At 40.9% G+C, this 16029-nt stretch overlaps 1 protein-coding gene across 8 annotated transcripts in view; it reads left to right on the forward strand.

Annotated features, from left to right (window-relative positions):
* Window positions 1-16029, forward strand: part of svilc (supervillin c) — a 26471-nt gene continuing 10442 nt past the window's right edge. Inside the window, exons 1-23 of one of the 8 annotated variants that reach the window (XM_086289883.1) lie at window positions 1-74; window positions 3017-3504; window positions 4144-4299; window positions 4435-4614; window positions 5181-5215; window positions 5949-6010; window positions 6864-7009; window positions 8149-8377; window positions 8551-9125; window positions 9381-9507; window positions 10790-10849; window positions 10970-11032; window positions 11506-11580; window positions 11668-11755; window positions 11850-11933; window positions 12104-12302; window positions 12522-12688; window positions 12781-12900; window positions 12980-13116; window positions 14280-14427; window positions 14564-14709; window positions 14866-15041; window positions 15581-15725. In XM_086289883.1, the coding sequence (XP_086146009.1) occupies window positions 3236-3504; window positions 4144-4299; window positions 4435-4614; window positions 5181-5215; window positions 5949-6010; window positions 6864-7009; window positions 8149-8377; window positions 8551-9125; window positions 9381-9507; window positions 10790-10849; window positions 10970-11032; window positions 11506-11580; window positions 11668-11755; window positions 11850-11933; window positions 12104-12302; window positions 12522-12688; window positions 12781-12900; window positions 12980-13116; window positions 14280-14427; window positions 14564-14709; window positions 14866-15041; window positions 15581-15725 (3387 nt within the window). In that variant the 5' untranslated portion in view covers window positions 1-74; window positions 3017-3235. The remainder of the gene's footprint in view (window positions 75-3016; window positions 3505-4143; window positions 4300-4434; window positions 4615-5180; window positions 5216-5948; window positions 6011-6863; window positions 7010-8148; window positions 8378-8550; window positions 9126-9380; window positions 9508-10789; window positions 10850-10969; window positions 11033-11505; window positions 11581-11667; window positions 11756-11849; window positions 11934-12103; window positions 12303-12521; window positions 12689-12780; window positions 12901-12979; window positions 13117-14279; window positions 14428-14563; window positions 14710-14865; window positions 15042-15580; window positions 15726-16029) is intronic. The other 7 variants (XM_086289885.1, XM_086289884.1, XM_086289886.1 and 4 more) reach the window with 7 other exon arrangements.

Raw genomic sequence — 16029 nt, forward strand, 5'->3', positions numbered from 1 at the left:
ACTACTTTTGGAGTGACAGATCGTTGGGGAGGGACCGCCGGGGCTGAGGAGGGCTCTCGAGGCGAGCAGTACATGTAAGTACAAATGAAATACTTAATTCTGCCATTCTCATCTTCAAAAGTACAAAATCCTAGCAGGAGTCAGCTTGGAGAATATTTCAAAGTAGGTCACTTGTTGCCTGAGTCACCTGTTCAGTCTGACTTGGGGAGACACGGGTTGTGCATTGCACATTAGGGAGAATGGTTATAGTCTGGGTGTTCATTCACTTTAAATACCCCGTGGGTAAAAAAGTTTCATGTGGAAGAGTAAATATTGCTGTTACGCACAGTTTACGCATTAATCTAATGTCTGTGCCAGAAAGTTACTTCAGAAATGTACCAAAAAAGATCGAGTGTCCGTATTCAAAGTGCTGGAAATTACTTCTTGTCGTATAATCCGTCAAACTTATCTTTCATGAATGATATCAAGTCACAAAGTACTGACCTTTATTTATCTAGCTAAAAAGTTTCATTGACATTACAACTGGCCATAAGCGCCAAAATCTAAGATAATAGTTGTATGAAATACTTAAATCAGCTGTGTTGGATCAAGGACACATCTAAACCCTGCAGGACACCGGCCCTCGAGGCCTGGAGTTCGACACCTGTGCCGTAGAGTCATAAATATAAATGCAAAACAAGTAATTTCTTGATTTCATATAAAACCCCTTCTGCTGATTACAGTCTATTTACCAATATAAGCAAAGACATTATGCATAAAAAACACGGAAACACTGGGGAATCACTTTTTGGCACAACACTGGATTCATGTAAAACTTAATATTTGCGTCCTGTAAATAAGTTAAATGACTCATTGTTCAGCTCTTTGGTAGCTACATATGTAGGCTGTTACCCTATGCTGAGTTGTTTAGACAACAAATGAGTTTTGATATAAAAAAAATGTTCTCCCCAGCGTGAGGACTTTGCCACAATGTGAGTTTATATCTACATATAAAAACAGACGCGTCGTGTGTTAAATCTCACGAGGAGCTGATGAGGCTTACAGTAGGTGCACGATGTGAGAAAGCTGCTCTTCCTCTTCGTTCTCTCTCCCTTTAATATATTCAAAATCTTAACACGTTCTTTTGCTGCTGGTGTTAATATAAAACATCCCCATCATGATTTATAATCATAGACTGTTTTTGAAATGCTCCTCTGATAATTTGCCCTTGAATTATGGAGATTCATTAGACGAGGTTGGTGCAGGTAGATGAACAGGGCAGGTGTAAGTGGCTGAGGGCTTTATCTTGGCCAGCTTTTAATCTGGTTTACTTTCCTGCTGCTCAGCACCCAAGGCCTATTTTTTTTAAAATGCATACATGTTTTGCTTTTGATTTTTTTTTTTCCAGTCTGTCAGAAAACTAGCAGTTAACTTAAGCATATACTGAGTGTGGGTCCAGAATTTTGGGGTTTAATTGCTACAGAGAAAGTCATGGCTGAAAGATAACACTTTACTGTCTCAATTCAACAATTAGAGGCTGTTTGTTTAACCTTCATCGCCTATTCATTTGAATATTATAGCTTATGAGTTCAGATCCCTGGGGCTGTGTGCATATCCAAAGCCAGTATCAGCTAGTGTCACTGGATTAGAACCCCATGATCCTCGCTGAGCCTCAGTGGTGCTCTCCCTTCCAATCGACAATCCTCCAGCTTGTCACATGACACATCGCTCTTTACACCTTTACTCATGTTTTCTTCACAAATGCGTACATGAGAGTGGCATCAGTGTGAGTGGGGATGCTGGAGTGTTGCTCTTCCTGGGTCTGGACAGGTAGGTGAGTCTTCTGTGTTGACTTCTTTGTTTAAAGGATATGTGCACGTGTTTCGAAGTGACAACACAAATCCTTCAGCTGGTTGTCTCATGCAGGGATCACGGCATCTAAATAGAGCTTATTAAAGCTCTCTGTGGCATGGAAATTTGGGATCTGCAAACACTGCTGACAATGTCGCCTTCAGTTTAGTCTATCAAATGTGATATCTGGATATTCTGAGTGGGTTTTTTTTTTTAATCAATGAAAGCTGGTTATGGATTTATGGAGACTTTTCTCTAATAGAGTAATTTGTTGAATCTATATCCGTTTTATCAGTGCCTCAGTGTTTTTTATTTTTAGTCTACAAGTATAGGAGCAGTGAAACAAACAAATTAATAATAAAAGTTGCATCTTATACTTTGTGAACTCTGCTGCTGCCAGCAGCATTGAGCCCTGTGGCAGATCCATCTGGCGGACTAAGTCTGTGGCTCATGCCGCTTTGTTCTCGCTCTATTGTGCTTCCTGCACCAGGAATGCTGACATCCACAGTTTTGGAAAACACACAGATACATGTGCAAACACACATTTATGTGTGCGTATATTTGTGAGCACTCGTTTTGGGAAACTAGCAGACAGTTCGTTGTTCTTTTTAAATTTTAAATGCTATATTAGAATATTCAGTTTTGTTAATGTTGTTTGTCACAATGATGCCATCAGGGACTTTCTCTTCCTTGTACGTATTTGGAATATTATAATTCAAACAGGTTGCTATACCAAATGTTAAAAAAATAAATAAAATTGGAGCCATAGCTGATAAGATTTTGTTTGTGTTTTTGATGCAAAACATGCTTCATGTTGACAGGTCATGGTAAAATACCTGATGGAATTTGAAAAAGAAACAGGACTTGTTCAGCTTAGCGGAAGAGACCAGCACGCCTGCAAACTGCCATCGAGACCTGGACCTGGAGAGGAGTTGAGCTGTGGTGTTGAGTTTCAGTGCAAGGGGAGATTCCTGCATGACAGGCTGGAACGGGTCATCTTACACAGACATGAATATAAGAAAAGGACTTTGATAAGACTTTGATGTACGCCACTTTTAGAAGAAATGGTTAATATGTAATGAAGCTCACTGGTGTTGTCGCTGACTTTTCTAGGAAGCCTGAAGGGCACTAATGTAATGTATAGTGAAATGTTTCTTATTTAACTAATCTATTTTTTATCTTTCAGGAGAAATACCTCATTCACTGTGGGACAGGCTGGATTTTAACCTTGGATTAATGTAATCTGTGAGGAAAACCAAAACAAGAAGCTCATGGAAACAGAATTGTACTGGAAGAAAGTTTGGCTCTCATGTTCTGCCCCAGCTGAAAAGTGGAAGAAGAACAGCTCATCTGTTTTTTGTTCCTATATGCTTTTTGAGGAGCAAACAACCATCTGAGTCCTTCTATGATGGAGAACGCCGTCCTGGAGCCCAGATCGGAGCGGATTGCCCGCTACAAGGCTGAGAGGAGGCGAGAACTGGCCGAACGCTTTGGCAGCATTGACGAGCTTCCTTCTAAGTGGGTGAGAAGGGATGAGAAAAAGGTTCATGAGCCAGCGAGCCAAGCGCATGGAGGAATGTTAAGCTCCCATGATCTGAGTGAAAAAGTGAACAGCAGAACACAGGATGTTACAAATGGATTAGAGACTCCTGCTGAGCCCGACTGCCTGAGAAGGTGAGCCATGTCAAGGGTGAAAGATGACTTCATTGAATGCCTTGAAGACTTAAATTTCAATCATAGCTCATTGTCATTGTTTTATTTTAGAATTACAGGAATTTGGCTGAAGTCTTGCAACAACTTCTTAGTGTGCAAAAACGATACAATTAGCACTTCAGGACACACACAAGAAACATGATAAGCCTCTTTGATGACCTTAGATACAGCACTGTCTTCCTGCTGTGGCTGCACAGGGTAGCAGGTGCTGCGAGCCTAATTTGCTCAAAAAACAATAAAACCCTAATTCTGGCAACATGACCATGACACTTGTCACCTGTTCACAGCTTTCAGAACTTGACAAGTTGTTGATACCTTCAATAGTTTGTATCATGGTAACTGCTAAGAACAGTGTGTGGCATCATATTAATAGTCAGTCAGATGACAGCGAGCGTGCATGTAGTGCAGATGGTTTAGATTTGCAGGTGGCTTCTTCTCTTCTGTGAAACCATGAAAAAAACTCACATATTTTTGTGAGTTTTTGAGACTTCTGCATTATTAATATGAACTGTGACAAAAGATTATGTTTTGTGCTCCTCATGTCATGTCCCCCATATCTGCAATCTCACCTCCTTCCCTCACTCATACCCTCCCCTCTAGGCAGGGTTCCCAGAACTCTGCTAGCATGCAGAGTGGGGAAGAGCCTCATGTCCCTCATGGACTCGACGGCCCACAGCTCCACACTCGGGTGTCCGTGGGCCAGTTGAGAAGTGCTCTTCTACAGCAGACGGAGAGCGGAGCACAGCCTGAGAAAGCGTAGGGTCGCCTGCATGCGCGTGTGATCCGGCCTGTCACTAACAGACTGTGTTCCACTGTGTGATAATATTTCTCTTCATCTCAGCATCTTCTCCCCTTCTTACTTTCTTCTTATCCTACTTTGTGTGTGGATAGTAGCTTCCCTGATGCTGGGCAAGCCACATCCTCTCTGGATCTGGCTGTAAACCCGGGCTCTGAGGGGGGTCGGCGACGCACTCGGCGTTACCTCCCTAGCTCGTCAGGCGGTAACAGAAAAACTAGCGAACGCTTCAGGACACAGCCAATCACAGCCAATGAGATGGAGGAGAGCAGTGGGTAGGGACTGTTTCTTGTGGGCATGATAAAAAAAATAAATAAATAAATGGGAAGATGAGATGCCTGGCATGGCTAGGACTAAAGAACATATTGTTTGCTGTGTTTTCATATATTTAAAATAGTGTACGGCTAACATTTCATGGGAAAACTCATTAGGAACAAAATATCAGCCTTACCTGATGATACAGTACCACAACTTTTGTCTTATAGGAAACACTTATTTACCCTTGAATGATGCTTAATATTTGTTCCCCGTGATAAGAATGCACTAACCCTTCAGCTGAGGTGTGGCATGTGGAGCAGCTTTACATAAAAAACCAATGGGCGGTGTATTTTGCATGAGTTTATCTTCCTTAATAGCCTCCACAGTGTTGCTTTACCCAGCATGCAAAACAGCACAGTGTGTTGACTGTCTGAGCTGCAAATTGAAGCAAAAAGACACATACTGTAAACACCAAGCTGGATCCAGATCTCCATAACAACATTATCTAAAGAGTCAAGCATATGTCACCAACCTGTTCACCTGATGACCTCATCCTTTTGCTATTTTCCTCCGATTCTTCTAGGTGCTTGGATCCAGAGAACGAGGAAAACAGCAAAGGTAAAGCTTTCTCCCCTATGTGTTTGTCATCATCTGTTATTTCCGTGTGCTTTGCTGGTACACTGTCTGGTTGAGAAGGAAGTAAAAATGACAACAGGGAAAACTTACATGTAATATATTACGTGAGGTATGAAAGAAACATAAACAAATTGAAAAATACTGTGTACAATATTTAATTCTTGCAGAGGGCTTCCAACTTGCACAGTTGCCTCCATAAATTCATTTAATGGCTCAGGAAATAAACTGGGTTATATTTAGAGGATCACAATGCTCAATCTCTTCTGTAACGACAGACCAAACCATTTGGGCAGTGGAGCGGTGTTATGTACATCTAACTCTTGACCCCGTCATAAAAAGATGACAAGCAAGTCTTTACAGAGATTGACTCACTGAGAGTTTACACCACAGATAATAAGACCGCAGACACGAGTGGCCTTTATTGCTGTATGGATGTTTAGACTGTTGTTTTCAGGTCACACTGTATATCATTAAAATTGTTCTTCACAACTTTTTACTCACAGCTATCATCAATACAGAGATACCCCCAATTCCTAGACTTAGATGCAGTGTATTTAAGCACAGTTCACTAAGAAATTGCACCTGTGTTTGCTCTGTCTGCACCTGTGTCTCTTCCTGCTGTTAACTGTTTAAAAGTTTGATGAACCAAAATCTCTTAATGGCTGTTTTTTTAATTTTTTTTAATTTTCAAATGATGGTGTGTATTTTTCCACAGCAGATGTAAAAACAGATGACAGAGCCAAAATGAGTGTGGCAGCCAAGATGTCTCTGTTTAAAGTGAGTTTGAATTGTTACCTGCTTTTTTTCTTTTTTTTTTGTTAGAATGTGAGATCCCACATAAACTCGCCTAAACACACACAGTAAATGCAATCACTCTACGGTGTTAAAATTAAAGAAATGTATTCAATCCTTTATCATCTCCTGTCACCTCAGCTGCTCAACTTACGGTCTGAGCGCTGAGCACGCAGAACACTACCTGGTCCTGTTGAAAGAATATGAATGGTCAAAACAGGTGCTCTCCTTGGATCCACACTTTGGTTTGATGCTTTAGTACTTATTAAAGGAAAGACCAAGTCTGTAATATGATAGATACAGAGCCTTATCTTGAAGCTCTTTAAGCTCTTTAGTCTCACACAGATGATGAAATGCACTGTGGATTTTTCCATTATTCCAACATTTCAGCTGAGGCACACTTTTAGCAATAAGGCATCAGGTGAAAATGTGCCAGACACTGTATTAACATTAACAACCACAGCAGCTGTGGTATAATTAGCCTGCTGCTCTGTAGAGGCAGCAGGGGAGGTAACTGAAGCCAGCAGGTCTCTTGTTACATTGTGACCTGCAGCATGCAGCAAGTGGCCAAGATGCTGCACCTTAGAGCTCGCTGCTTTATTCACCGGCTATCTGACCTGCTTTACCTCCCTCCATCTGTTTATACAAATAGAACAGAGGACATCTCGAGGGGACTTTTTACTGCCATTTTTGTGGTCTCCCTCATTATTTATGCAACAGGTGGAGGCTGTAGATTGAGGCTCCTATTTGACCTGAATGTTGTCGTCCATCTGCATCACAGACTGGGTTCAAACTGATTTTTTTCACATTAATGTCCTCCCCACATCCTTCTCTGTAGGAGCTGGAGAAGTCTTCAGCCTCTGAGGCCTCGGCATTCCTCAAGCCTCGCTCAGGCTGCGTCTCTCATGAACGCAGGAGCCGGCGTGGCAACGACCATCGCTTTCTGACACAGCCAATCACCTGTGGAGAAATGGTGGCGATCAGGTGGGAGAGCTGTAGTGTTACCAAAACCACATCACATAATTAGCTATTTGACTTGATTGACAATCACTAAAAAAGTCATCTAGTTTTATTTAAGATTATGCATGTGTAGTTTTTACGTTTTAGTTTTGTGGGAATAAATAAATACATGCTTGATGATTTAAAAACTTAAAATGTTTAAAAACTTCAACTTATTAAAGTCAAATCTGTGAAAACAAGAGACCTTGCTTCAGTGGAATTAAGTACTTACTGTATGTCTTATTTAAAAGTAAGAACTTCTAGAAGCGTGTCTTATTTAAGCAGTTATTTTTAGGCTCCTATGTAAATGAGTAAAGAGAGAGTTGTTCAGTGGTTAGGGGGTAAAAACCCCCCTGCATTTTTAGAATCAGTAGTTAAATGTGACAACATTTTCTTCAAAGCTTTGGTGACATATCTCTTCAAAATAGCCTTTTCCCCTACAAATTAAACTTAATATTGCAGCTACATTAAAGCTAGTCTCACCAGATCACTGAGTTTTTTCATGTTATGTTATGCTTCTTTCCTACAAAAACAAGTAGACCAAGAAACAAGAAACAGTTTAAACTGTCATAAACCCATGCACCATGCAAAAACATGGTTGGCTCATACGTTTCCCAGCCTTTCTGTTTGGTGAAACAAGTTGCAAGGAATTTGTTCTGACACATTCCTGGCCAATAAAGAGCCCCTGATTGGCTCAGTGTCACCATATTTGCTCTTATAGATTTCTCCCATGTGTTTCTGTTCAGGAGTTTTTCGGTGCCTGGTTTCGTTTGGCTGTAACTCCTGGCAATGGGTCACAAATATATGCTTTTTTTTAAAGGAATGAGATTGTTGGAAACCAAACCAAAATTGGGATTGGATCTAGTTTGTTCAACCAGAATTATATGAATTTCTTAGGGGCTATTTTCAGTTACACATTTGCTGTTGTAGGGAGTAGCAGCAGCAGGACGATGTCTGTCAGATTGACTAAAAATAACCTGTGTGTGTTCATGGTAATGAAAAAACACCCACCGTTTTCTCCACTGCTTTTGCACAGCAGTGTAGATCAAATGTGTCCAAGGCATAGGAGATTTTGACTAAACATAAATTCTTCTCTGACTTTATGGTGTCATGTTACGCATCAGCACTCCCAAACCAGCACCACCAGTGGAGGTCCAGTCTGTGCAGGCTGAGTCAGAGGAGGATGGCGACGAGAGCTGCAAGCTGAGCATGAGCGAGAAGCTGGCCCTCTTCAACAAACTGTCCCTGCCTGGGAGGGAGGGAGCCGGGCCTGCTGACGGGCCCCCAGAGAGACGAAGGCAAAAGGGGGCTCGGTACCGCACGCAGCCCATCACAGTGGAGGAGGTCAGTCTGGTGGGTAGAAAGCAACAGAACAATAAATGGGAAACAAATGTATTTAGAACTTCATAGACCAGAAAAGGGGCAGGAGTGGTTATTAATAGCAAGGTTAATTTGTTGTCTTTCTTCACTTCTTGCCTGCTGTCCTCTAAGTAAATCTATTATTGATCTTCTTTGCCCCTTTTTAGCTCCAGAAAGGCCCTGTTCAGCTTCCTGCCCTCTGTTTGTCCCCTCATCTGTCCGACAGACAGCAGGACTCGTCTGTCAACCTGAAACCCAGTGAGGTACGTCTTTCACAGTCCACATCAGATGCTGGCACTGGACTCGGAAAATCTGGTCCGACTCAACAGGGACCACAGTGCTACGACTCTGAGCCAGGCTTAAAAGGAATCCTGAAGAAGAGTCGCTCTGCAGGCTCGGAGTGGAGCAGGACAGAAGCCAGTCAGGTAGATGCATCATACAGCCATGAACAGAATGGTGGAGGCTGTAGAGAAGCGGCGATACACGGGAGCAAAGCGGGAGGTGAGAGGGAGGGAACTTCTGCAGCACCACAGAGAGACAGACGAGAGACCTCTGGTATGGAGGAAGGTTCGCAGTCTGCTGCTCCCTGGAGGCAGAGGGCTAGAAACAGGAGGGAAACCATTGCCTGCACACCAATAAGAGCCTTGTCAGAGCAGGATGCTCCACAGCAATCCTGCCAGTCCAAATATGAACTGAGCTTTTCCTCTGAGAAAAACAGCGTAGACATCAATGGAAGAGCCAAGTAAGTCATGTAAATAAATGACATGATCTGATAAGAACTGTAAATGTTTTTCTTCTATAGAGTCAAACTGTTGATATTGCTGCATATTGGAAAGGTTTGCTAAAGACTTTGAAACGTATATTATTGTGACATCTGTGAGTTAGATAATAAAAATGATTCTTTACAGTTTTCACCAGAAATATTAAGTTTTCAGCAGCTTGTATGTTGTTCTTTGATATGTTATATACTTCATACTGTGTGTAATGTGTCTTAAAGGCAGGAGGAAGACCAAAAGGCCATGAACAAGATCCATGACAACACCACAGATATTAAAGCTGTCCGGGTCACCTCAGAAGAGTGTGCGCCTAAAATGCAGGAGACAACCAACGGCAGCAGAAGTGAGGTGAGCAGCAAGGTTAACCACGTAAGACATAGACCATTTAAAAAAAGAGGTTTTGTCAGCGTTTACTTGCATGTCATTCTGTCTGATAACACTGAACGAATTCTAATAAAACTTTGTATTGGTGTAGAGTACGGTCATGTTATAAATCCATTAAAATTTAGCTTACATCCACCAGTTTCTTCAAGGTCAACTTTATGAATTATTGATAGTTATTGACAAAAATCGGTGAAACTCAGGAACTATGATTCTTACAAGAGTTGTGTGTCAGCATACTGAAAGTACAGCAGAGGATAAAATATCATGTCACATTTAACCTTTGACCTCTCCTTCAAGGTCAATAGATAATCTGAAGGTCAAAGTATATAATAATTATATACCACTATTTAAAATATTGTTTCTTGCTGCCACTGTTTGTAGCGACGACATATAGGAATAAAGGGAATGATATATGGTTGTAAACAGTGTGTTACTTTTGAGATCTGACCTCTTCTCCAAGGTCAGATAAGGTCAAATATTCATAAAATGTCTTTGATCTTTAAAACTTTGCTTAAATTCTGCTTTCTTTGTTTGTATTGGCAACATTTAAGAAATGATACTTGTATATAGGGACTCTATATTATAGTTTAACTGAATGATATCAGGCCCTGCGACAGACTGGCGACCTGTCCAGGGTGTACCCCGCCTCTCACCCTATGACAGCTGGGATAGGCTCCAGCGCCCCCCGCGACCCTGAAAAAAGGATAAGCGGAAGCGAATGGATGGATGGATGAATGATATTAGACAATTCTATAAAAGCATTACAGAAGTTTTGCAGCATTTTTTTCTCTGAAAGAATTCAGTGAGAAAATCTTTGTTTGCATCACAGAGGTTACAGAGTTCACGCTTCTTGCCTGGTTTAAATTGAGGCAGAGGTTACATTTGTGGTTACATTTGGGTATTTGTCATACCACTGAAACCAGATATAGCATCTCTTATCTGCAGCACTCTGAATGTGGTATGTGCTGAATGTCCTGAGATCAGACTCGAGTTACCGCGGAATATATTGAGTCCAGTGAGTGTTTATGTACCAGGATGGGATTGGCTGTCCTATTACATGACGTGGAATGTAAACACACTGATTATTTGGCACTTAAATGATCTCAGCTTCACCATGCCGACACTATGTGTGGGATTTGTATATTAATCATTGTCCTACTTCCTTTTTATGTCTGTCATTTTTATACTTCTGGCAACATTTATGTTTGTTTGAATTCTTTTAAATGCATCTCCCTGTTTTCCATAGTATCATGTGCAGGAACAGTCAAAAAACCCTCATCTTGAGAATGACAACCTTCAGTGCTGGGTAAGCCTCAATCTAATGATTCAAAACCCATCCTCCCTCATCTTGATTTTGAAACCACAGCCCTTTAGATTTTGAATAGCTTTGAACATCTGCAGCCTGCCCCTCTCTCTTCTCTCCCAGGAGCCCGTCTTTGCCTCTGTCTATTCTATCAATACGCCCCAATATATCATGTGTTTTAATCAGGTAATTGTGTGAGCCGGTGCATGGCATTGCTGCTGTTTGATTTGGAGTGTTTTGTATGCTGTGAAAGGCTTTTGTCATCTCACAGATTCAGGCGGATGTGATGTGACAACCCTGTCACCTTGTCTCAAAATTACAATGCGTCACATCACAGCTCTCAGTTCACACTTTCCATTTAGGTGTGTGCTTACCAGATGTTCATTTTGGTCATGAAAGTTATATCTTACTCCCGCGTTTCTTTGTGCATGTTTCTGACCTAGTTCTAATGGACAAAAGTAAATGTGCATTGTACAAAAACTCCTTATAATATCTAATGCAGGGCAGGATTAGGCAGAAAGGAACAGACTGAATGAAATGTTACACATAGAAAGTTTAGCTCTATGTAAAATCTTTATATTTTGTATCTTCTGTGCAATCCACTCTCACTGTCCTAGAATGCAAAAGTCACCATTTCTGTGTTTTGCTTTCACCTCCAGACTAACCTCTCCTTTGAGGCACAAGAAGTCTCCTCTCCTACGAACAATCAGAGTCAGCCTCAGTGGAGACATAAGGTGACGCACACCTGCATTTTTTTCATATTTGTGCGTGTATCTGCGGAAAAGCTGCATTGTAACGGATGCATTTCTCGGGCTCTGTAGGATAAAGGAACTGAGATTCAGATGACTGAATTTGGAGAATTGAAAATTGAAAGCAAAGAGCAGGAGGCTGGAAGCACGGCTAAGACAAGTAACTCACTTATTCTCCAGTTCTCATACAGTTCTGCTGAGCATATTTTGGCCTTGTTTATGAGGTTTTTCTCTCCTGTGTTTGCAACATCTAGGCCTTGCATCTGGTGAATCACAGAGAAATGGTATCGCTCACAGCAGGAGACACTCCACTGATGCTCCATCATGCAAAAATGAAGGTCAGAGCAGTTTTACACCACGAAAAACAAGCAAACAAATAAACAAACAAGTCTGTGTTGAGACTCAGTGCTTGTTTTATTCATCATCATATGGACAACGCTGGTTCCCACAATGTAAAAGCTCATTGAGGATCCAAGTATTTTAGCGTTTTCATTTCTTTCCCCCTCAGTGACTCCACAGAGTTCTTCACCAACAGTCACTACTCAGGAGGTAAAGGAAGAGATGCCTGTTGATGAACCAAACATGTTTGATGGCAGTTTCTACTGTGATCAGTCACCTTCTTCAGCCTGCCCCCCACCTTGTGGTGGAATTGCTGCCTCAGAGGGTGAGCAGGACCTGGGAGTCTTCTGCCAGACCAACACACACATGTAAGCATAGTTTTTTCCTGCAAATGTGAGATTAGATTGAGTCCTTGCAATTTCTAAATAGTAAATGCAAAATATATTTGTGTATCTAATGTAGTTTTTATGCTAAAGCTAAAAGGAAAAGATTAGAGTAAAAAAAAAGTTTCCTGCAAATTTATATTCACACACACAGTAGCTGATATCTTCAGTAACTCTGTATTGTCTGTGTGTGTTTGTTTGCAGATTGACCTCAGCAGTAGCAGAGCACAGGCGGTCGGTACGTCCGTCCCGTCGGACTCAAGGCTCCAGAAACCCTCTGAGGGCTCTCGCAGCCAGAGAGGACATCAGGCAGGACTTCATGGGAGAGAGAGTCAATTCATCAGCTCAAGAGAGGATCCAAGCAGAAAAAAGTATGCTAATTTATGTTGTTCCCTTCTCTTGTTACTTTCCTTCTTTTATGTTGCTCAGCTACCTGATATTGCAGGTTTTTTTCTCACTATAGAGTCTAAGAACTCGTCTATAGCAGACTCACCTTCCTTAAGATCTGAAGAATCCTCCTTAGATGCCGAGACAGCTAAGTCTTACCCGCCCTTCAGCAGCCTGATGCTAATTCACATCAAAGGTCAGGAAAGGTTTGGTTCATCTGTGTGATGATCTGCTTGTGGTCAGGTGTTAAGGTTAACCAACACCTGTGATGACAGGTAGGCGGCATGTTCAGGTCCGCCTGGTTGAGCCCTCAGTGCGGTCACTGAACAGTGGAGACTGCTTCCTGCTGGTCACTCCAGAGCACTGCATCCTGTGGAGTGGAGAGTTTGCCAACGGACAAGAAAAAGCAAAGGTACCACCCAGGACAATGTTATGGTGTAGTAGCAGCATGTATGACACATAAAATTACAGGGAAAGGGTAAAGAGGTGGATAATACAATACAAAATAAGAAAGTAGGATTAAAATTATTTCCCATTGCCAGGAAATATCTGACCATCCCTTAAACTTACTCCTCTTAGAAATTTACATGGGAAAGGATGTTTTAATAACTTCATACATATACCAAATTGGTTTACATTTATGCACAACAAATAAATGCATAAAATATTACCCTTCAAGACCCAAAGAGCATTCTGTGCATAAAATGCAGTGTTTGCAGTTCTTGCAGTAAATTGTAAGCATTAAACCTTAATGGACTCATAAAGGTTGGCTACAGTTTGTGTGTTAAATGCATAATAAAGGACAGTGACGATATGAATCAAGAACGTCATACATCACAGAGTTCAGTTATTGATTATCTAAGTATCACAGTATGTACCTTTACTTTTAAACATTAACTTTGGTTGCGTTTTAAATGTATTTATATTTTATTATGGAACAGTGTACTAAACGTATATGGGGACAAAGTGTGGAGACAAAGCACTGAATGAGTAATTAAGTCAACATTTTGAGATAATAACCCAAAATATTTCCTTACAAGCTTCCATAAAAAGGTAATATTATTGAGAGGACGGTGCACACTGTCATAGACTCTTTTTAATAGTTATTTGTACGTTTCTATTATTATAACAAAGGTTCAAATATCTGTTTGTCTAAAACTATAGCTGATTTCACACATGAACGGGTTGTGACACTTATGAATTTATTTCTTTTCATGTGTAGCACTCAGCCATGTTCTTGTTATTGGAAATATTTTGGTTTGGTGAGGCAAGTTTCCTGCAAGATTTCTAATATAGGCCAGCAAAGACTGCAGTAGTAAAATAAAAAGAAATTACAATATGCTTTTACTATAGACTATGTTCTGTTTGGGTTAGCATAGCAAAAAGGTCCTAGGTTCTAATCCACCATCTGCTCAAGGCCTTTCTGCGTGGAGATTGCATGTTCTCCCTGTGTCTCTGTGGGACTCTCTGGGTACACTGGCCTCCCTGTGACCCTGAATGGGATAAGTGGCAGAAAATGGGTGAACTATATTCTGTTACTGCTGATTATCATATTATTTATTTATTTTTTGTCAGGCCTCTGAGCTAGCTTTGTTCATCCAGAACCAAAGGGACCTTGGTTGTTTGGCTTCCCACGTTGTCCACCTGCAGGAGGGCATGAACTCTGACAGCAGTGTGGCTGCAGACTTCTGGAGTCTCCTGGGAGGAAGAACACAGTACAGAGGTTGGAAGTAAAACATGTACTTTTCAAATATATCAGAGAAACACATTTTGAATTGCAATTTTTCTCCTTTTATAATTCACCTGTTGTTTTTCATCCAAAACATTAGAAAATGTTTTTTCTTTTCTTTTACTCACAGGAGCTTGTGCTTCAGAGGAGGATGAGCTCTATGAGCGCGGTGTGGTGGAGTCCAACTGTGTGTACAGGCTGGTGGAAAACAAACTGGTGCCTCATGAACAGGCTTGGGCCTCCATCCCCAGCATCACCCTGTTGGCCTCCTCTGAGGTCTGAGCTTCAATTCTCGGCTCCCTAATTACTTATATTGTAGTTGTTTTGGTTTTGGGTTTGTTTTTTTGTTCATTAAATGCTTGATTGTAGAAAAATAATGGAAGAGAAGTTAATCTCTGACTCTGTTCATATCTCTTTGTCATGTATGCCCAGGCCCTGGTGTTTGATTTCGGCAGTGAGGTCTATCTGTGGCTCGGACAGGACGTTTCCCTCAGGAGGAGAAATGTTGCTCTCCAGTTGACTCACCAGGTGTGGGTTGGAGCTTATGACTACAGCAACTGTCAAGTAAACCCACTGGATCCCACTCAGTGTAACCCTGCAATTCAGCTGTAAGTCACTAATATATTACACATAAAAAAGGAGCCTGTCTGTATACAACATTAAGTTTGCTGTGCATTCATAATATGCACTCTGTAGAAAGTAATTCTTGGTTAAGTGTGCCCATGTGACATGCTCTAAAAACCCTGCTTGATGTTTAAAGTCCAGACTATATTTTGACATTTAAAAGACATATTTTAAAGCAAGCAAGTGGACATGAACTACAAAATACTTGCAGAGAGTAAAGGTCTTCTCTCAGTGTACCATATTCCACAGTCAGAAAATATATTACAACTTGTGTATATTAAACAAGGTCTTTAAAGGGCTTCCTTTCTTCATTTATTTCAAGAGGGGTTTTTTTTTTGTTGCAGTTTAATGAGATTTAAGCTTTTAAAGTATATATATATATATATAGTGTGTGTGTAATTATGTCTCTTGGGAATGGATGTCTGTAAAGCTTGAGTCTGGACTAAGACAGACTCTCTTTTCTATTTTGTTTAATGCTTGTGTTAGTTCTTTTATCGGTTTCATGGCATAACTTTGTCCACAGACGAGGAGAAGGCCGTCCCAGCTGGGCTCTGTTCGGCGTCCTCACTGAGAGCAACGAGACAGCTCTGTTCAGGGAGAAGTTCCTGGACTGGATGTGCAGGGTTGGAGGCAGAGAGGAAGCGGCTTCAGGGACGGATCAGACGCAGGTTCATATCACATTCAGAGATATGATGCGGCACATGCAGTTTTCAGACACTCAAACTAGTGTGTTTCAGTTATTGCACTGTTTGTGTAAAATTATAGATGTGAAGAATATATTTAGATCAATTAGTTTTATTAAGTTTCCAGCTTGATAGAAAATTAGTCTCTATTAAAAATTTTTACTAAAAAAACAACAAATTTTTATTACTGGAAATATTGACTGGAAATATCTAAAACCTATTTATAACTAGCTACCTTTTATTTCTACTGAAACTCATGTGCAGATATCTAAATTTCAATTTTGACTTT

This window comes from Aulonocara sp. 'chitande type north' Nkhata Bay, linkage group LG4 (assembly GCF_057382095.1).
Source record: "Aulonocara sp. 'chitande type north' Nkhata Bay isolate Kocher_YH1m ecotype deep benthic linkage group LG4, A_spYH_male_GT1.1, whole genome shotgun sequence".
NCBI classification, from domain to species: domain Eukaryota; kingdom Metazoa; phylum Chordata; class Actinopteri; order Cichliformes; family Cichlidae; genus Aulonocara; species Aulonocara sp. 'chitande type north' Nkhata Bay.